Raw genomic sequence first — 21,335 nt, forward strand, 5'->3', positions numbered from 1 at the left:
TGTAACCTGTATTACCCCCTCCATTTGACACGTTCACATTTATTCTAGTGAAGTTTTTTTAACAATCAAAAATGGGTTTTGTTCAGTCTGATTTGCAGTGCTGCCAGCTGGAACAAGCGTGAGGTGTCATTTTTCATTTGTCCTTTCAAAATCACAAGCAACTGCGACTTTTTTTTTTAATTATTATTTGTACACACAGCTTCTCAGCTGCACGCTACACAGCATTGAAGAGTGACTCCCAGCCATGCTCGTCATATGATCCCTGGTCCATGACGTAGAGGAAGGAGACGCCATTAGGCAGGGTACGAGGCTAGGCTACAGAGAGGGTGGAGGAAGTCAATCAGGTTCAGTGTGAACGACCGTCGTTTTTTTTTCTTTACCTAGGGGACCCGTGCCCCCATTTCCCCCCTCTATCAATCTGCCCAAACCTTTCTCTAATGTGACTGGAGCAAGGCGTTTATATTGGGCTCGTTTTATTTCTTACTGAAGAAGGATTTCTTCACCATGGCGGCTGGCGGAGCGGGAGGCAATAATAAAACATACTCTTTCAAGGTGGTTTTGTTAGGAGAAGGCTGTGTTGGCAAGACGTCACTCGTATTACGATATTGTGAAAATAAATTCAACGACAAACACATCACCACTCTCCAGGTACGTAACGTTAGCTAAGTTTACTGTCGAATCTCTTTGCATCTGGTTTTGTATCGCTTGTCTTTCTCTAACCAGGCATAATGGTGCTAACTGAAAGTGCTTGAAGTCTAAACGTCAGCCAGCTAGCTTGGATAACGTTTGAACAATTATTTTATATTGGTTTTACATGGTTCACGGCCTGGCTGTAGCTTGCGAATGTTAGCTGATCATTGACTTGAAAATATTGTTTACCTGGGTAGTCTGTCTTGTGTCGCATTTTCACTTTAGAAGCTAGCCACCTAACGTTAACCACCCAGTAATCACAAGCAAAACCGTTGTTTGTCTGGTGTTTAAGCAGTTATTATTGCGGCTACCTGTTAAGCCATATGAATAACCGTCCATTACACCATACCCCAGCTGACAACTGTCTGTGAAATAGCTTTCGTTATCTTTAACATCTCATATCATCTATCGTTAGCTAGTTAGCTAACTAGTTGTGGCAGTCATATTACTGCCTGGTCAGATGTCGAGACTGTCAGGCATAACAAGTCTGTATAACGTAGCTAGTAGGCTAACCTGGTTTGTCAAATCATTGTCTTTACCATCACAACCAGTCCATATTTTTGGATACCTGCTTAAAGATATAAGCTATGGAAGTGGTGAATCATCTTGGCTAACCCGTGCCCAAATTGCCTAACCCTAACGTCAGCTCATATGGAGAAATCACAACAAAACCAGGAAGCCTAGCTCGTGTTGCCATTGGTGGAACTTGGAGCGTATGGGGCTATGACACAGCATTTGAAGGAATGGAAGGTCAAGTTTCTGGCCTCTGCGTGATGTGAAGACTGTAGCCAGCGCCCTAGACCAGCAAGTAATCTTGGGTTCTCAAAAGCAGTTGCACAAGCATTCTGAGAGCTTTTTCTTCTAATAGCCAGTCAGGACATACCATTTTGTCTCACAAACATTTCCTTTACAAGAGGTATCTTCAAGTCAGAAAGATAATCCGGTTTCTAAAAAAACATGGTAGTGTCCTGTATCAGGGTCTTCATGGTTCAGAAAGACCAAGATAAGACTGAATGGCAGAATTGCAATTTCCAGGCCTAGAGATAAGGGACCATGGAGGGTCTCACGCCACTGTGTGCTGGGGAGTATTGTAGGCTGTGATTACATCGGTGAAATCATGATATGTATGTTTTCTTGGCAGTGTTTTCAGATTGTTCATGGTGCATTGTTCAAGGATTAATGTTGCCCAGTTAATCTCAATCAAGGCCTGATTGAACAATATAAGATGTTTAAAATGGGTCTTTGGGATGTCTTGATAAACTCACTGATGTCTTCAACAGTCTCAGCAAGGCTGTGAATTTACAGGTGTTTTAGTATGGAGTTCAGTAAGGTACCAAACTATCTGTTCCTATTATAAAACGCCATGTTTTGCTACAAACTGAAATGCTAGATACAGAGGCATACTACTTAAGGCATGTCTGATACCTTAATAAATATAGTTTGGTTAAAGGTACTAACTTCATATTTTGGGCATTTACTAATTAAAACATGCCCTTTGGTATTATTATTGGTTTATGGTACACTTTGTCATACATGGGTGGGCACTTGACTAAAAATAATTATTAGTTTTTTTTATTTCTAATGCATGAATCAGACATTTTGATTTCTTTAAGACATGCTTCTAGTTTTTAAGAAAGCCTTTATAATACTCATGTTATAGTACTATCAAAATGCCTATGGCCACTGTGAAGATTGTGGGCAACCGTTGCTTCAAAGCACGTAAGATTTTTTTAAAGACATCTTTTTGCCATAACTAGGCCTAATAGTGTAGAACAATTCCAATCAAATATCAAGCATCTAGCATAGAAACTTCAAAAGTAATGACTTATGGAACTTTCATTTTCAACCAACACTTGACTCGCCCTTCAACAACACTTCTTGCAGTAAAATGTATGGCAATGACTCCTTTTTAAAGCCTCCATATCTCAGAAATTAAAGAAGGTACTAGAGCTGCTTGATTATGGCTAAAATCACCATCACGATTATTCATTCAGTTTTTCCCCTAGGATTTGTTTGAGCAGCAATTTGGTTGTGCATGCGCACAAGACCCCACGACCCTCAGTGCATTTATTTAATGCTTTTCTTCCCTTCTACTTTAGTAGTAGTATTATCATCAATGCATATCATGGTTATTATATTATAATAATATATTAATCTATATTACGTCTTCTTTCTGTATTAGAAATAATACATGCGTACAGACAAGTGTTATTTAAAATCGTCTTTAATTTGTGTAGTTAGCAGGCTACTCCCTTACTTAACTTCTGGCTGGTGTTTTTTGCCACGTACATGAGTTCTGTAGCACTCAACTTTATTTGCCCCTTACATTAGTTCTGTAGCATTCAACTATAATATGTTTATCTGTATTATGTTCCCTAATACATTTTTGTGAGTGAATGCAAACAATACACTGGGCACTGTGTGAGGGCACACTTAGGGGGAATTTTAGGTCATTTCACACACAAAAACTCCCATTCAACACTTCTAATGAAACAATAGTGTAAGCACTATTTCCATGAATCAGAGTGAGCATGTTGCAACATGACCCAGTGGCACAGAAGTGACTTTCACTCATATTTGATGCACATCATAGCACTGCTGATTCAAATAGCCAAGCCTAAACATTCATCATGATCTGTCACACTTGCTAAGTTTCATTTCTTCATCAGTGTTGAGCCACAGGAGTTTCTTATCCTGACTGAGAAATAGGCTAATGCAACCAGGGTGGTATCTGTGTGATTTGAGGCAGGCTTGCCCTGTGGGTGTAAATGTGACCACAAATGAAACAACTGTTTTTTTTTTTTAAGAACATTCTTCTTCAGAACAGAAACTTCCATTTGACATGTACAGATTGTGGTGTTTGTTGTATTGTTAAAAATATCTGGAAAGCCCCTGTAGGGCATTGCTGGGCTGTACACAGGTGTGAAGAGGAGGCTGGTGAAACTGTCACTGTAGCCCACACCTCCGCAATTGTCCCTGGCAAGACTGTGGTTTTCCTGTTGTTCTGTCTGTTGCACCGAGAAAGGAGCATGTTCTCTCTTGAACTTGAGAATATTGAACAACTTCTGCACCATTAGCATCAGAACATTTCTTGGGTCTAAAATAGACTGCTGTTTACAGTAAGTGGGCCTGTTTTGCACTTGTGCTGTAGTGGTTTATTGATCAACTCCATGCTATTGATTGAGTGGAAGCATTAAAGATTCAGCATAGCCTAATGTAAACCTCCTCTTTGCTGACATCCGTCAAGTCAAGTTCAAACGCTTCAGTGTTTAAACTGTAACCTTCGTCTTCCTAAAAGCCCTCCTAGACGTATCACTTAGAAAGAGCTTAAGTATGGTTTTTGTAGTTCTCATAAGTGGAGTTCCTGAAATAATGATGGTTATTATAGTAGGCTATAGGCATATTTATTAGTGGCAAAAACATGTCAGTGGTGTATTGAATTTGCTCTCAGGCCTGTTTTGGGGTACTCGGGGGGGGGAACGACACTGAATGTGACACACATACATACATACATATACACACACACAGACAGCAGGGGTCAAATCTCTTAGACTTGTAGCATTCCAGGACGCCCTCGATAGACTTTCTCACCTCCAAAACTCACAGCAAGTTCACCCTGAGGGCCGGTGAGCAAACTTTGTACAGAAAAAGGCCCCATTGTCTCACGTGGGCAAATATAAACTGCCATTGTTTGCTTTTGCCCAGGAAGTACTTTGATTGGCCGGCAACTTCTGATGTTGTTCCAAATACACAGACTTTTTGAGCCACACCTGCCTTTGGTCATGGCTTCTATGTGATTGCATGGTGCAAAAAAAAGCTAAAACAGAGTTGTGTCTGATTGCGAATGCAGTCTGACAGACGGTGGTCTGCTGTTCCTGTAACTGCATGTCCACTTCTCCAAGTGCCCTGAAGAAGCTGGGGAGGCTGCAGGGGGGGGACCCAGTTCTGGCTTTTGAGGCAGGAGGAAAGTCATTATTTGTCACCAGGATGGTCCGCGCAGCACCAAAAATTTGTGTCCATGTGGGTACGTTGACTGGTTTAAAGCACTAGCAGATCCGAAAATGTGATTATCGCTATTTATTCATTCAGCAGACACATTTATGCAAAGCGACTCAGTCCAGAAGCACATTTTCATTAGTATGTTTCCTCCCTGTCAATAGAACTACCGGAGACCCACTGACCAAAAATATAGTGGTGCAACTGCCTTTGTAACTAGGAGTGTTCTCTTTAGGGAAACACTGGAAACATTTTCAACTGTATTGTTACACTGTATAACATGCAATGTCACCTGTGTTTAGATGTCAACAGCAGGCCTCTAGTCTTTTATTTAGGCCTAAATGTTAAGCAGTGGCAATGTGCGATGTGTCATTTAATCAGCACCCGTAGCACACAAGACGGTGACTCAGGCTGCAGTGCCAGCCACTTCTTCCTCTGGTGATGCGAGTGTTCCACACCAGGTTCTGGAATGTTCGTGAATAAAGCCAAAACCAACTCACTAGAACACAAACAAGCCCAAAGCACAATAAAGGCATTGTTGTGATGAAGGCCCTCACTGGCGATGGCCTTAACGTTACAATGCTGCTGTAAAGGCCCTCTCCCCTTGCCTGCATGCTATGCATGTTAAGTGGCACTGGTGGGTGAAGGTTGGACCAATCATCATAATGCCTTAAAGAACATCTCCAAGTATCAGAGACCCAATTTCTTACTGCCGCTGTTGTTTCTCAGAAGGTGCGGGGGCTGATGCCTTGTTTTTTTGTGTGTTTCGTTTGTTATTGCACAGTGCATTTTACTTTGGGCTGTTCTTATAAGCGTGTGGGGGATTTCTGTTGGATTTTTCCTGGTTGGCCTGTTTGCTCAGAATTAACGTTGGAGCCCGATCACAACACTATCATCACAGAGCATGACTTCCTTCCTCACCGCAGGAGGTTGCTTCCATCCACCTGTGTTAGGCTGATGAATCAGTGACCCAGAATAGGGGGGTGAGCCGGCATTAGGCCCGGTGCTTTTGGCGTTTTCCCGCAACACATTCACCCAGTTAAATGAAACATTTAGCCTAGGTTGTTGTTAGTATTGTGGCTAGTCTGAATTGAATGACGTCTTGTTTTTGGAGCATTGCCATCTCGTTTTCTCTTTTGGTGACGGCCAGCATCAACCCACATGACCTATCCCCTCTGTGACAGCAAGTTGGCACAAGGGGCCATGTTTGGTGCCATCATCACGGTGCCCTTTACACCTGCGGAACTCCAGATGTGGTTTAACTAAAAACTACTCTTCCTCCTCACCCCCCCCCCTCTTCCTCCAGAACCACCACCACCACCTCCACATCTTTCTCATTATGACCCCCCTTACCACTTCCTCTTCTCTGATCTATCAAGAGTTAATAATAGCTGCTAATGATATGATCATGTGTTGGCGGAATGGTCCAAGCATGCTCAGTCATATCAAATAATTTTCTGTTTGGACCAGATTTGCTTCTCACATGAGATTTCTTCTTATTGGTCTGTAGATTGCGCATCCAGACTTGGGGTATTTTGATACTTTGTCCTGTAGAGTTCTGGCCCCGTATTTACAAAGCATCTTAAGACTAAAAGTAGCTCCTAACATGCCAATTTAGGAAAAACTCCTAGCCTAAAAGTAGCACCTAAGTCTGGGAGAACTAAGTATTCAAGAGGACTGCTAAGTGCTAACTCACTAAGCCCGACTCCCAAATGAATGGAAAATGGCCATTTTATATTTCATGTTAGAATATCTTTGAATGCAGATGCAGTCTCAATCTCGAGGGAATAATTATAGAGCGAGTAAGTGATGCAATACATCAGCAACCAACCTAAACAACCTACTCACTGCTGAAATTAAATTGAGTGTAACTTTTTATTGTAGGCCTCCATAGAACTAGCTCCTGTCTACACAGACAAGTCATAATACAGATGCATTTTAAAATGGTGTGTAGATACTCGGTCTGTGGGCAGCGTGTTCCATTACTAATTTATTTGTAGACTATGTCGAATACTTATTTATTTATGTATTGTTCTTTGCTTTGAAGCACATCACTGGCACAGACCTGTCACTCATCAACCCTTCACGGAGATCATTGCAAGCTTGTGCATGAGACTTGGTGTCAGCCATAGCAGCGTAGTCTTTCTTTTGGTTTAGGAGTTCTCGCTTTTCCTCAGTAAAAGGTGGCCTCAGCAGTTTAGTGAATAGGCTCTCCGAGAAGACCTTGTGTACTCTTAGTGTTAAGATCAAAGGGCTTTGTGAATACGGGCACTGGATTCTTCTGAAAGTGTCTTTTTGCAAACTCTTCGCCGTGCATATGACCTGCCTGCACAGATCTCAAAGATCATGTGACCATGTGTAGTCAAGGTGCTTGACTTTATTGTGTGTGTGTGTGTGCCCTTAACAACGCAGGCAATACCAAAGAATGAGAGGGCCTCACTTAAGAATATCAGCTGTTAATCCTTGTGCACATGAGAATACTGTTTAGCTTCTGGTGTAAATAATCTAAATGTTTCATGCCCTTGACTCTGGAATGTCAAACATTCAAAATCACAGCTGAATTTCTCACTCTTAATCTGTGTTTCCCTTTGTGCTGGATATTTCTTATATAAGTATAAGTATAAACACACACACACACACACACACAGATCCTCCTTGTCTTTTGTCCCCTCTCTCTCCACTGCATAGCTTTGCTCCTTAGCTTGACAGTGTCAGGGTGAATCTACGATCATTCTAAGCACTGCATCCCTTTTTTTAAGAAGTGTAATAAATTTGTTCACCTTGAAAAGCCCTCCCGTTTTTCTCGGGCTGAGTTTAGTACCAATCTCTCAAATGCTCCGACGGTCTGGATCTCTCCCTAATGGCTTCAAGTGTTCCCAGATTGTGTCACTAGTGTTGGAAGATATCTGGAACGTGGCAGCACAAATGGGAGCATATCTATCCACAGTTAAGGGACCAGTGCTTTTTTTTCCTATGGACAGTAATCGCCTCTGTTGTGTGATATGCGGAGGCGTATTGCTGTCCAAATGCGAGTTGACTGTTGCTTGTTAGCGCAGCGGAGAAGACATCTGGGCCTTGTTTGCCACGCCGCTGTGCGATTGCATTCACAGTCCCTGCTGAGCAGAGCAGCTAGTCTTGTGCTTAATCCTGTCTCTCTGTCACACAGGGAGGAAGCCAATGATCATACAGACAAATGGCTGTGAAAAAAGGTGGACAGCAACCAACAGTGGTTGGAAAAATTGGAGCTTGTGTGTGAGTGAGTGCTTTTTGGAGACGGCATGTGTACTAAACAGATAATTGGCCATGTCCGCCCCCATATTTGGTAGCATTTTCTCTGGTAGCCTCACTTTTGATTATGCAAACACTGTTACATCCATTGCTTTTAGTCGTTGATACAAACAGATGACCACTGACTGTGGAATATGTCGGGGCCCAGATCTTGTGTGTGTGTGTGTGTGTGTGTTTGTGTGTGGGGTTCGCAGTGAGTGTAATTAACAGCTTGGACAGGTCTCCCAGGTGGCAGCAGCTGCTGTGAGCGGTGGGGCGAGATCACAGTTTCTCCATCAGAGATGCTATTTAAGGCCCGCTCAGATGTGTGAAACAGACAGCCTGGTTGGGTATCAGCTGAAGAGCTAACTGACTCTGCAAGCGAGTTCAGCTTCAGACTTCAGAGTTTTATATGTTCAGTACATGGCAAAACATTTACCTCAGGGAGCAGTAACTGGTCATCCATGTCCTTGAAATGCTCCTTGCGTAGGTACATTTTTGAAACTAATGAGCTTTCTTGAAGTTGAACCAAGGTTATTGTTGATTGACTTTGCAACAACTGAAGTTTTTTTGTGTGGTCCTCAGTACAGGTATGGATTTTGAAAGAAACTCTAGAGCTGTTGTTTTTGTCCCTTCCCCCTTGAATGGCTAAAATATGACATGTAGATACAGTGCCAGCATTTGTTTTATTAGCTGAAGACAAATACCAAATCTGATATAAGCGTTGCAGATTTCCTCCTGGAGTTCAGTTGAATGTGACTGGTTCTCTCAGAGAAAAGAGCAACCGCTGAGGGGAGCAGACAGTTGTGTGTGTGTGTGTGTGTGTGTGTGTGTGTGTGTGTGTGTGTGTGTGTGTGTGTGGTGGTGGTGGGGGGGTGGGGGGGCTCACCTGGACTGACCCACAGCTAAGGCCTCAGGAGGAGGAGAGAAAGGAGAGGAGAGAAGAGGCTCAGGCTGTGGCAGTCAGCCAGAGACGGCATTAGAGAGCGTGAGAGACTATCGGGAATACTGGGAGGAAGTGAATGTGGGTAGGCAGGCCTCTGCTCCACAGGGCTGTCGAGTCGATGTGATCATGTTTATGGAGATGTGTTTGTTTGTACCTGCGGCACTTGCTTCAGAGATGAGTTCCTTTGCCTGCAGTCAGCTGTTTGTGAGCTTGATATTTCCATCATATCGAGACGCACACACACTGAGCCATCTCCCCTCAGAGTGAGTGTCTGCACGATGCACACACACACACACACACACACACACACACATACACACACACACACACACACACACACACACACACACACTGAGCCATCTCCCCTCAGAGTGTGTGTCTGCACGATGAGCTGATTGCAGATGAAGCTGTCAAACTGACAGCCCGGCCTCATCCTGTCTCTTTCAGCCCAGTGGGAGCTCTACACACACACACAAACACTCATGCACTCCTTGTTTCTCTTTCACTCACACACACACACACACACACACAGAGAACCTTCCCTCTCCCTCCTGTGCCTCAGGTCCTCTGCCTGCCTAGATGAGGTGCAAGGACAGACGATGAAATGTCCCCACAGATCTGACACACACACGACAGAGAACAGGATTGCAAAAACAATTTTGCCAGGAACGGTTGTCACTATGCAGTGTTGTTCCTGGGCACTCGAGGGGGACAGGGAGGAGAGATGGGGTAGAGAGACACTGCCGATGACCTAAGGCCAAGACAGAAGGTGAACGCTGGACCCATTGTCCTACTTCCCCCTTGAGCGTCCTTGTTTGGTAGCTTTCTGTCCTGTAGTCCTGTGTGCATTCCTATCCAGCGACTCATTCTCACTCTGGCCTCCTCCACACCACACCACACCACACCACACCACATCACACCACACAGACGCTGCTAACAGAGAAGCTGCAGACATATTTCTGGGGTGTCCTCATTACTTTGTCACAGACAGTCCCTGCATTCACATTATAATTGACTGGAGAACGGTTCTTGGCCTGGCAATGCAAATGTGACTGAAGATAATGCACTCAGGGCTCATGTAGGCAATCGGCTGTATAGCTGATACCATTGCAGTGTTGTATTGTAGATTCTTACAGTTTGCCTAGATACGTATTGGGGTTAATCATGATCTCCAAATAGACTGAGTCAACAAAGCAAAGGTCACTTCCTGCATCCATGTTTGATCTTAGCCCTGTTCAGATCACTGTCATTTGGACTATTTATATGGCCTGGATACATAATGGGCTATGACAGAAACACATTCAAAGCCATGATGTGTTATTGGACTTGCTCCTCTGTTCCTCTCACTCTCAGAGCCAAGTCAACTTTTCCCAGCTCCTTTCCCAAGCACCAGAGGTGAACAGCCCATCCTAGCCCGGCCTGTGATCTTGCCTGTGATCTGGCCTGTGTGTTTATGAAGTGTGGCACGTACACAGACTCCTGCCTAGCGCAGTATGACGTCCTTATGGTGGCTTAATACTAATGCCAGCTTAGGCACGGCAGCACAAGTCTGTGTGTGTGTGTGTGTAGGTGGCCACTGGGGTAAAGGTTTTTCTTTTTCCTCTTTCTTCCCACGGTCATGTATGTATGCGGTGGAACTAAAGGAGGCCAATGGGGCGAGTAGCCCTCCCACTCTGAACGCATGCGATGCAGGTCATATGCCCCGTGAGGCAATACCCCAGAGGCCCGTAAAGCTGTCTGAACATTAGCTGCATTAGTGAGATGGGTGTGTGTGTGTTTGCTTTGTGTGTGTGTGTGTGTGTGTGTGTGTGTGTGTGTAGATGGTTGTGTGTGTGTGTAGATGGTTGTGTGTGTGTGTGTGTGTGTAGATGGTTGTGTGTGTGTGTGTGTGTGTGTAGATGGTTGTGTGTGTGTGTGTAGATGGTTGTGTGTGTGTGTGTGTGTAGATGGTTGTGTGTGTGTGTGTGTGTGTAGATGGTTCTGTGTGTGTGTAGATGGTTGTGTGTGTGTGTAGATGGTTGTGTGTGGGTAGATGGTTGTGTGTGTGCTCTTTGATGTGGTATGCGTGTGTGTTTAGAGCTTTAGCCTATGCGGCTGGTGTTGGTGTTGACTCTGTGTTTGTTTACCTGCACTAGTTGCTGGTGTGGTTGCTGGGCCTTATTAAACTCCCACAAGCAATTCAAGATGGAGAAAGGACGAAAGCTTAGCTTTAAGATGTAAGTTTAGCTTACATCTTTGCTTAAATGTGAAACGTTTGGTCTATTTCTCTTCACGATTAAAATAAATGAATCTTCTCATAAGGGCTCACTTCCCCACTGAACACCTGCTTCAGTATGGTGTCTTCAGAATCCCATTTCATCGATTGGAGATTCTTCTGACTTCACGAATCAGAGGGAGCTCGGTTGAAATTAGGGCTGAACGATTTGGGAAAATAATCTAATTGCGATTTTTTACCAAAATATTGCGATTGCGATTTAATATGCGATTTTTTTTTTTTTTTTTTGTATCCTCTTTTTTCCCCAACAAAACGTAATGAATGATTTAAATATGACCAACACAATATTAGATACATTTAGTGTAAAATATTCTTTCCCACATTTTACATTTTTATTTAACTGCTCATTACAGAAACAAGAACAACAAATAGGTGCCCTTGCCACTGTGCATTTAAGTAATTTAAAAAAAGTCATTTTAAGTATAAACACTAGGCATGCACTTTTTAAACACTGTGTGCAAAATTTACCATCTTAAAAAAAAAAAAACATCTAGATGGCAGTGTTCCCGCCCAGGCCGTAGCCCCATTATTCCGAGCGATTCTTCCAAAAGGAAACTGAAACAGAACCACACCTCTGCTCGGATGCGGATTAGATCTGCTGACAGATGGCTGCTGGGAGCGGAACACTTTCAGCCGCTTTGGGTCCACCGACAGGAGAGAGAGGATGAGAGTGAGGAAAAGAAAGCGAGAGAAAAATGCAAAGAGAAGAGAGAAAGAGAGAGAAAAAGAATCAGAGAATGACGTGGCAACAGCCCAGAGCAGCAGAGACAGGGAAGAGGGGAGAGTGAAAATGAAAATGAGAGAGAGAGAGAGGACCATGAGGGGAGGAAACGAAACGCAGTGCGTGTGGGAAAGATGAAGAGAGCAAAAGCAGATGCTTGTGTTTACCTCTCTTCCTCCTCTGCTCTGTGAAGACAGGCTCGTGTTACCCTGGGAATGGGGGTTAGTCTGTGGGACTCCTTGCCAAACGTACAGTGACATCCAGTCAAGGACAAATCAGGGGACAGCATGCCCAGTGATGGATAGTGTGGAGGGCATCTGGTGTCTTCTTGTGCATAGTGTCTACTCCCCACTGCTGTAAAGTATTTCTCTGTAATGGTGCACAGATTTTAAGTGACTTTTTAGAGTCTGCCCCTGCTGTGTGTTCTGATGGCCTGGGCAGCGGAGGGGGGTATTGGGTCATATGTGGTAAAATCATTTACTTTTAGGTCTGTTCCTGCTGTGTGTTCTGGTGGCCTGGGCCGTGGTGGCTTGTATTGGGTCATATCAGGTGAAATAATTGTGTTCCTCTTCCTCGCTCTCCTTTTTCTCCAGGCGTCCTTCCTTACAAAGAAACTTAACATCACAGGGAAGAGAGTCAATCTTGCAATCTGGGTAAGGACCTCCGCTGTCTGCTGTATTCATGTGTCATGCTACAACCTCCCTCACTCCTTTTGTCTCTCTTTGTTTTCCTTGTCCTGTCTTTATCTCTCTTCCTCCCTTCTTCTCTCCCTCCTTCCCTCCCTCCCTCTCCCTATAGTCATTGCTTTGAGCAGAACTGACAGACTCCCCTAGTGCGGTTAGCCTCATGTGAGCATGTGACAGTCTTGTGTAAGTTCCCCCTCCCCTCCAATAGTTCTCATTTTCAGGCCATAATATGCATATCAAGTAGGGGTGTGCATCTCTCCCTGATAAGATCATCCGATACTTATCTAGGTATGTGGGCTACGATACGATTAATGAATGGTGCATTTTATATACACACCACATGCCCTGGCGCCTTACTTTGGCAGTTAGTTAGGGGGTGAAATATAAAAATCTATTGTACAAAATGGTCTGGGCACATTGTACAATTGCAATTTAGCACAAGTACATCGCAATTCATGAACTTTGCAAAGCCCTTTAACACAGAAAACAAAATTATATCTAACGACAATCATAGATTAGGTTCGACCTTCTACTCTGAGCTAAAGCCAATCGAAACACTCCCATTGTTGATTAGCCATAGCCTCTGCCGCGTGTGCATACTACCCCTGAAGAGATTTTGAAGGGTTCGCAAAGAGACCGGATGAGAAGAATCTTTGATCCACGATCTTACACCTTCATAAACACGTAGGCTGCTAACTCACGTTGTGTGAGAATGTCATGTGACTAGCGAGTTTCTGGCATCAACAATGAGAGGTATGTAATATAAGCCTGTGTCCCTCCCTCGTTAACAGATGAGTTAGCACACAGCCAGGGCTATAATGTTTGTTGCAGCTTTCTGCATCTTAAATGTAGCTGCTTTCTGTAACACTACCTGTTGTATATGTGTTACGGCGCATACACTGACTGAAGATATGACTTCATCCACTGTACCGCAATAAACAAGTTTTCTACACACACACACCTTGAGAGTCCATGTTCGTGTTGAGCACGCATCAATTTTGACAAGCCAGGATAAGTATCATTAATTAAACGGTGGTATCCGTTTTTTGTAATCCTAACGTAACCAAAACATTGTTGCTTCTTCGATTGAAGACGGCGTAGTGTGTCTTTTCCATTCGATTTTGCTACCAGTTAACTGTATGTGGGTTTAATTTGAGCATTGTCCATTGCGGTAAATATCAGTGACATAAAGCTAACGATCTACGTTGGTCGGTGTGCTGGTTTATTGGCGAATGAGAGGCGGTCATTATTATTTTGAGAGGAATATTCCTTGTAACATTAGGTCTGCTGCAGCTGCTTAGTTTATACTCCACTGAAGTAGAATTTGCAGCAAAGCTTCAGTCGACCGATTCGTAACTTCAGAATCGGGCCATCGAGCGGTTCATGGTAAATTTAGATCGATCTGGGAATCCGCTTAACGGTGTAGTTGCATCTTTTAACGTTAAATTTGTTTTCTAAATTCGTATAGAATCGTTATGCCACTAAAATGAAGCATACTAATCTCTGACTACCCGGGAATTAATATTTAAGAGATGGCTTATTCCATGCTGCACTGGAGGCCCAAGTGTCACTCACTGTTTTGGAGTATTTAGAAAGAGAGGAGGGATAGAAATGTTTAAATGAAGAGAGATAGACAGAGGGAAAGAGAAGGCATGTGTTTGCGTAATGTGAAAACCATGGAAAGAGAGTCAGATAGAGAGTGGAAAAACCAGGACAGAGCGAGAGAGAGAGCGAGATGGGACCTGAAAGAGATGGAAGAGGAGGTGAGTGGGAGAGAGGGGCTGTGTTGTCTCCAGGCTACGGCTCTCATCCACAGGAACATATGGCTCCTGCCTGCGCGTTGCCCCCCTTTTCTTCCAATCTTTTCCCCTACCAGCCACACACACACACTCTCACTCTCTTTCTCTCTCTCTAACACACACACACACACACACACTCCTATGCAAACCCATACAGTATAAGTACACAGACACGCAAAATTGTCACATATACGTACACAATTACACACACAGACACGTGGCCTCTTCCCCATTACTTCCCCAGCCTAATTCTAAGATGAGCTGGCCAGACGGCTTAAACTGCGTTTGCTGTGGCTAAAATTCGATAAATGATGCCTGTTACATACAGCATGCTTGTTGTCGTGGGAGGCCACGGCATCCCAGCCCTCTGGGTCAGGAAGCGCTCGCACTCGCTGACTGTCAGCAGTGTAAGCAGCGTTGGGGGTCATGTGACTGCAGAGGGTGCGGCCGGGTCATGTGACGTCAACCATGTGCTCCTGTCAGACTCCCGCAAGCTGCGGTTGAGTAACAGTAGGCCCTGCCTCTGGACTATGTGTGACCCTTAAACGAGTATTTCCCACTGGCCCACTGGCACTATGACCCATGTGTGACCCTTAAATCAGTATCTCTCACTGGCACTCCAGCACGTTCCCTGTCTACCAGCTCATCCCTCTCGCACTCTCTCTTCCCCTTTAGCATACTCTCTCTCTTCCCCTTTGGCATACTCTCTCTCTCTCTCTCTCTCTCTCTCTCTCTTGCGCTCTACACCCCCCCCCCCCGTACATCAACGTCTTCCTCTCTTACGTGTGAACTCTCTCTCGCTCGCTCTCTCTCTCTCTCTCTCTCTCTCTCTCTCTCTCTCTCTCTCTCTCTCTCTCTCTCTCTCTCTCTCTCTCACTCTCTCACCAACACTCTCACCTGTACCCTCCCCATATACACTTTCAGTCTCTTCTTCTTCTTGCTCTTTTCTATATCGCTCTCCCCCTTTCCCACACTCTTCTCTCTACGTTGATTTAGTTCGGTTGTTTTTTGATCACTCTGTGGCTCTATCTCATCAGCTCTCCTCACTCCTCTCTCTCTCTCTCTTCTTGTCCAACCAGGACACAGCCGGTCAGGAGAGGTTCCACGCACTAGGACCCATCTACTACAGAGACTCCAATGGAGCCATATTAGTATACGACATCACAGATGAGGACTCCTTTCAGAAGGTGGGCAGTGAACTCTCTTTTTCCCCCCAGACCTTCCATATATTTGTCTGGTTAAAGTATATAATTATAGACAGGCATGTGTTCATGCAGTATATGTGATGTTAACCGTATTTTGTTTACTAGATTTGCCACTTTAAAATGTCATTACAATACATTTGAAATTTATAATACTGTGAAATGCTGTTGTTTCTCATCTTATGTTGACTGTGTAAGTGTATCCCTTGTTGTCTTTCCACAGGTGAAGAACTGGGTGAAAGAATTAAGGAAAATGCTGGGGAATGAAATTTGTTTATGTATAGTGGGTGAGTTATTGCACCACAGGCCTATCCCTTCATTCCTCACTGCCCCTCATGCCATGTAGATGCAGGCCAGAGACGCCCCAGGAGGAGCTTGTGGCCATTTAACCCCCTCTGCCCAGCCAATCAGTAGTGGGGTTGTCTGAGACCTGTTGTCTGGTTACTGGTTAGTCAGGCAGTCCCCTTACGTGTGTGTGTGTGTGTGTGTGTGTGTGTGTGTGTGTGTGTGTGTGTGTGTGTGTGTGTGTGTGTGTGTGTGTGTGTGTGTTTGACTGACAGACAGTCACATGAGCCTGTGCCCATAAGCTCTCAACTGATTGGAAAAACATCTCTCCGCTTGCCCTCGTGACGAGACACCGGTGAATGAACTTGCACACTTTTTGGCATATGTTGTCACAGTGTGTGTGTTTGACCTCAGGGGACAAGTCCAGAGCACTTCAGCTTTTCACAAATGACAGCACAAATCTTTGCCTGAGAAGAGGGGTGGGGCGGTATGTCCAGTCCAGTGCCCTGTAGCTTCCTGTCCACAATAATTTCTTCCCCTTCATTTTACTGATGTAGAGACAGACATTACTATCATTGCACCGCTGTGATGAGTCAGCCTACTGAGAGGAGGTCAAGGCCACTCGTGACGAGGCCCAGAGCAATGGTAACATCAGCAGACTTGAAAATCATGTTGGAGCCGTACCTGGCAAACGCTGTTGTGTGTAAATGGAGAGTACTGAAGAGTACTGAGCACATCCCCGCCAGTCAGTGTAGACTGTAGAATAACTCATTACTTTAGTCTCTTGGCTAACTGTTAGCTGTTGAGTTATGTGCCCTTTTGAAACGGTTAGCTCTGCGCTTATGCTAACAGTGAGACTGTTATCTCTGGTTCTAAAGACACAAGGGGTATTTTCTCATGAATGGGAGCCATTGAGCCATTAGTTTCATCTTTGACCCTTTCAGAGTTTATTTCACAAGACCTTGAGACATAAATTCTGCATGGTACTTCATAAGGTCTGCCTGGTCATGTATCTATTTTTGTATGTAGCTGTGAATGTAACATGTCATGGAGCTTGGGGACCTTAGGTGGTCCGTCTGTCCATCCAGATGTTTCTGGTTACACTACATTGGACTTGTTGTAAGTATAGGCCACAAATCGTATGGAAGCAGTGATGTGAAGGTTTTTTGGTAATAATTGCTTGGAATTAAATGATTGTCCAAATGTTTTTTTCCGGGTTGTCTTGGCCTCGTAAGCTGCATACACCTCATATAACATCTACAAATATGTTCTTGGCAACTGTTCTTGACATGATGACCTTCTCAAGTGCTGAGTTTGCCTCTCTCTCTCTCTGTCCCTCCTTCTCTCTTCCTTTCCTCTTTCCTTCCTCCTTATTTCACTTCTCTCTGCTCTCTCTACCCCTTTTTCTCATCCCCCTCCTCTCTTCCTCAATCTGTTTGTTTCTCTCTCTCCCCTCACTGCTTTTATTTCTCTCTCTCTCTCTCTCTCTCTCTCTCTCTCTCTCTCTGTCTCTGTAGGTAACAAAACAGACCTGGAAAAAGAGAGGCACGTGTCCTTGGAAGAGGCAGAGGGGTAGGTTTTAATGGCTCCTCATGTTTCAGACCCCCCCGCCCTGTGTGTACGTGCTTGTGTGTGTGTGTGTGTACGTGCGTGCGTGCGTGTGTGTGTGTGGTGTGTTTGCGTGTGTGTGCGTGCTGTGGGCTTGTTCTGATGATGTGTTCCCTGCAGGTATTCAGAGTCAGTGGGAGCCAAACACTATCACACGTCAGCCAAGTTAAATAAAGGCATCGAAGAACTGTTTCTCGACCTTTGTAAAAGTAAGCACAGTTTGTCTTTGCTCTCTCTCCCTCTCTGTCTATCTGTCTCGCTAGCTGTCTATATATCTATCTCTGTTTCTCACTCTCTACCTGTCTATCGGTCTCTCTAGCTGTCTATCTATCTCTGTTTCTCACTCTCACTCTCTACCTACCTGTCTATCTATTTCTCTTTCCCAGTTGTATCTTTTCTTAATGCTTTCCATGGTTTTGATAATGTTTTTAACTTAATGAGATACAGCAGCCCACTAATGCTGGTATTGCCATGGACAGTTGGTGTGTCAGTAGTTTGTCCGTAGCACAGGACTGAGTTTCTTATAAATGGTTAATGCTGTGAGTATTTAGCTGCTAATTCACTTTGAGCAGAAGTTACTCAAATCTTCTGAATTCCTTTTCAGCAAGTCATGCCCTCAGCCATTTAAAATGTTTTGGTTTACACTCACTGTTAATATCCTATGACTCTTTTTATGAACAGCAACACATGACATTCAGTTTAACAGTAGCCTCCATACACCATTGTTCAGTCGAGATCTCCATAGTAATGTGTGTGTGTGTGTGTGTGTGTGTGTGTGTGTGTGTGTGTGTGTGTGTGTGTGTGTGTGTGTGTGTGTGTGTGTGTGTGTGTGTGTGTGTGTGTGTGTGTGTGTGTGTGTGTGTGTGTGTGTGTGTGTGTGTGTGTGTGTGTGTGTGTGTGGCAGGAATGATGGACACGGCTCAAGCGGAAGAGCGGGCCAAGGGCAATGGGGCGAGCCAGTCGGGGAACGCGCGGAGAGGTGTGCAGATTGTTGATGACGACCCACAAGCAGCCACGCCAGCAGGAGGTTGCTGCTCATCCGGCTAACCCCTACCGTCCCAAGCCACCCATCTCACCCCTCTCCCCCCAACCCCCCAACCCCGTCCCAAAAACAGCCCCAGGACTGATTTACCCCCTAGCCCCAATTGCCCCTTACCATGAAGACTGCAGCTGTCTGTGCGGCCTAGCCTCACCCAGCACCCCAGAAACACACACCTGGAGAAACAACCAAGCTTCAGCTTTTTCAGGCCCCATCTACACACACACACACACACACACACACACACACACACACACACACACACACACACAAATAAACAAAATGCTGCAGGATGTACACCTGAAGACTGACAAACACATACGCACACAAGGAAGTAGAAAGAGAAGAGTGAGCAAGTGAAACGGTTGACAGGAAAAACCGAGAGAGAAAGAGTGAGATAGAAGAGAAAGAAAGAAAGGATGTATGTATGATTTTTTTTTTGCGAAAGAGCAGACCGAGTAAAGTTGGTTCACTCCTAACAGGAAGACCATTGTCATACTTTACAAACACACATGCAGACGCATACACACACACACATACATGCATATATCCACACACGTGCACAGAAACGCTGTTTAGTACAGTTTGTATGAGGCTTTTTTTTTTTTCCTTTGGCAAGGGTGAACATCATGCATGTTGGATTGATTTTTGTGTACAAGGCTTAATTGGTTTTACTTTTAAAACTACCAACAACAACAACAAAAAAAAGATCTTTATTATTTAATAACTTATGTACCAATTCTTCATGTCTGAGAACTATGTACTTGTGGTCTTAAGTGAGCGCTTCAGATTCTTCTTCAGTCTTTGCTCTGTTTTCTTCTCTCTCTCTTTGTTTCTTTTGGTTCTTTATTTTGGGGTGGATTATGGCTTCTTGTAGGTGATTGCACTGATCCATCAATGCTTCTGTTATACTGAACCCCCTTGGTTGCCAGAATGTGTATGTAAAATTACCACAGCAACAACAACCGAGAAGAAAAAAAAAAAGAAAAAAAAGACTTGTACAATACATATTGAATATTTTATCTGCTTTTACAAGCTTTGGGAAAACATTACACAGGTGTAGACAAATGTACATTAGTCTTGTTAATGATTGTAAAATGGAGAAAAATAACAATTGTGGGTGAAAGCACACTTTTTGGAATTGTAATTTTTTAACTGCTAGTGTCAAGTGTTTCTTTTCTTTTTTTTGTTATAGAACAATTATAACAATTTATAATGCTTAGGTGTCAAAGACATTGTCATTATTTAAAAAAGATAAACTCCATAGCCAAAGCTAGTGAAATGAGCTCCTGGCTGCAGGTGTCAAAAATCGATCACTTGCCAAACTTGTAAGTGTTTGTTTAAATAGGCCTCCTGGTCTAACGTGTGTTCTAGTTATGGTAAATAGTCCCACCAGGAGCCATTCCATACATTAGACTTCACTAAGCTTAGGCGTTTATGGGGCTAAACTTTAATATACATCAATAAGGCAGCTGTCTTAGGCTATGATGTTGAGCTGTTAGTGTTATGGACATGTTACAGAAACTCCAGTTTGTCTTCTCTGATGCTTTTACGAAAAAAAAATAGTTCCTGTTCTACATAACATTCACATTAGTGAAGACGGCTACAATGATTTTACCACGAAAAAAAAAGAAAAAGAAAAGAAACTGTTGATTCAATGTGCCTAAGGCCTTATCTCCTTGAAGTCATTAAGTTCTTCTGAAGTGTTAACAGAATTTGTAATACGTTAAGTGCTCTCCAGGGGGGTGGGGAACCACAGCAGTTGATGTGTAAACTCAAAGATGTTTGCCTTTTTAAGAGTCTATGACGCTTTGAGAGACTGCTCTCGTGGCCTCGCAGCCTGAGAAGCCGGCGTGTGAGAAGATCCTTTTAGGATGAAAGGAGTTTGGTCTCTTCTCGGCAGATTAACCAATCACAGGGTACTTATGCACATGAATAGCCCCTAATAGCTCTTTCTAATAAGTGCTACAATTTGTAGCTCCCTCAACTCTGCTCTGTGCGTGTGTGTGTGTGTGTGGACGCGTGTGGGCGCATGTGTTTGCATACACGGAATTTTTGCTAAAGTCTATATTTTGGAAAGAAAATCTATAAAAGTCTGTTATCTTGAGTTATTCCGTAGATGGCTAAAAGGGGGCAGGAAATGTTCGGCTGATCAGAGGTCAGCTGTTTGTGATATGTATTTTTGTGGAAACTTACTAGATAGCGGGCAACTCTGGAGTGGCTGTGTGCTTGATGTGATTGTGGGTTGGCTGATCAGGGGCAGCCGTATCTCAGTCTGATGCTCTGGACCACAATCTCCAGTCAACCTCATGTCCCTGACCCTGCGGTGCTTCTATCCGTGCCACTAAACCGTTGCATGTCCCCTCTGTGTGCGCCCATTTAGATGTGTTGTTGAGAAGTCATACAGCACAGAGGATGTGACGGCGCTTAAAGGTATTTTCTGCTGATTCATAGTTTTTTTTCTCCTATCTGGGTCCTTCCTTTCCACAGTCTGACTCATTGCACAAACATTTCCTCGGAGGCATGGATGATGCCAGACCTGAGATACTGACCTCCATACTTTCCCCGACACACACTCCTGAACGTCGGCAGAATCGAGCCGCAGGGTGGGGTCCTTCTTCCTTCTGGTACCCCTGGGGGGGGAGAGAGAAAAAAACAAACCTGTATGGGTCACAGCTGTCTTTGCCATAGCCTAAATATCCAGAGCAAGAGGGGCACGGAGGCTGTCACACCATAGGTGAAAAAATAACCTTTAACCTTCATCGATCTCACACAGGGAAATTAAAGAAAGAAAAATATTGTCTGTTCAGTCAGGCAATTT

At 44.1% G+C, this 21,335-nt stretch overlaps 1 protein-coding gene across 1 annotated transcript; it reads left to right on the top strand.

Annotated features, from left to right (window-relative positions):
* The first annotated feature begins 260 nt into the window (after positions 1-260).
* Positions 261-19,732, top strand: rab21 (RAB21, member RAS oncogene family). Its single transcript, XM_012818872.3, has 7 exons — positions 261-648; positions 12,489-12,548; positions 15,460-15,567; positions 15,806-15,869; positions 17,385-17,439; positions 17,596-17,684; positions 18,380-19,732. Exons 1-7 carry the CDS (start codon positions 505-507, stop codon positions 18,520-18,522), a joined length of 663 nt encoding a protein of 220 aa, XP_012674326.1. The 5' UTR covers positions 261-504; the 3' UTR covers positions 18,523-19,732.
* The last annotated feature ends 1,603 nt before the right edge of the window (positions 19,733-21,335 follow it).

Source organism: Clupea harengus, chromosome 21 (genome assembly GCF_900700415.2).
Source record: "Clupea harengus chromosome 21, Ch_v2.0.2, whole genome shotgun sequence".
Lineage (NCBI taxonomy): Eukaryota > Metazoa > Chordata > Actinopteri > Clupeiformes > Clupeidae > Clupea > Clupea harengus.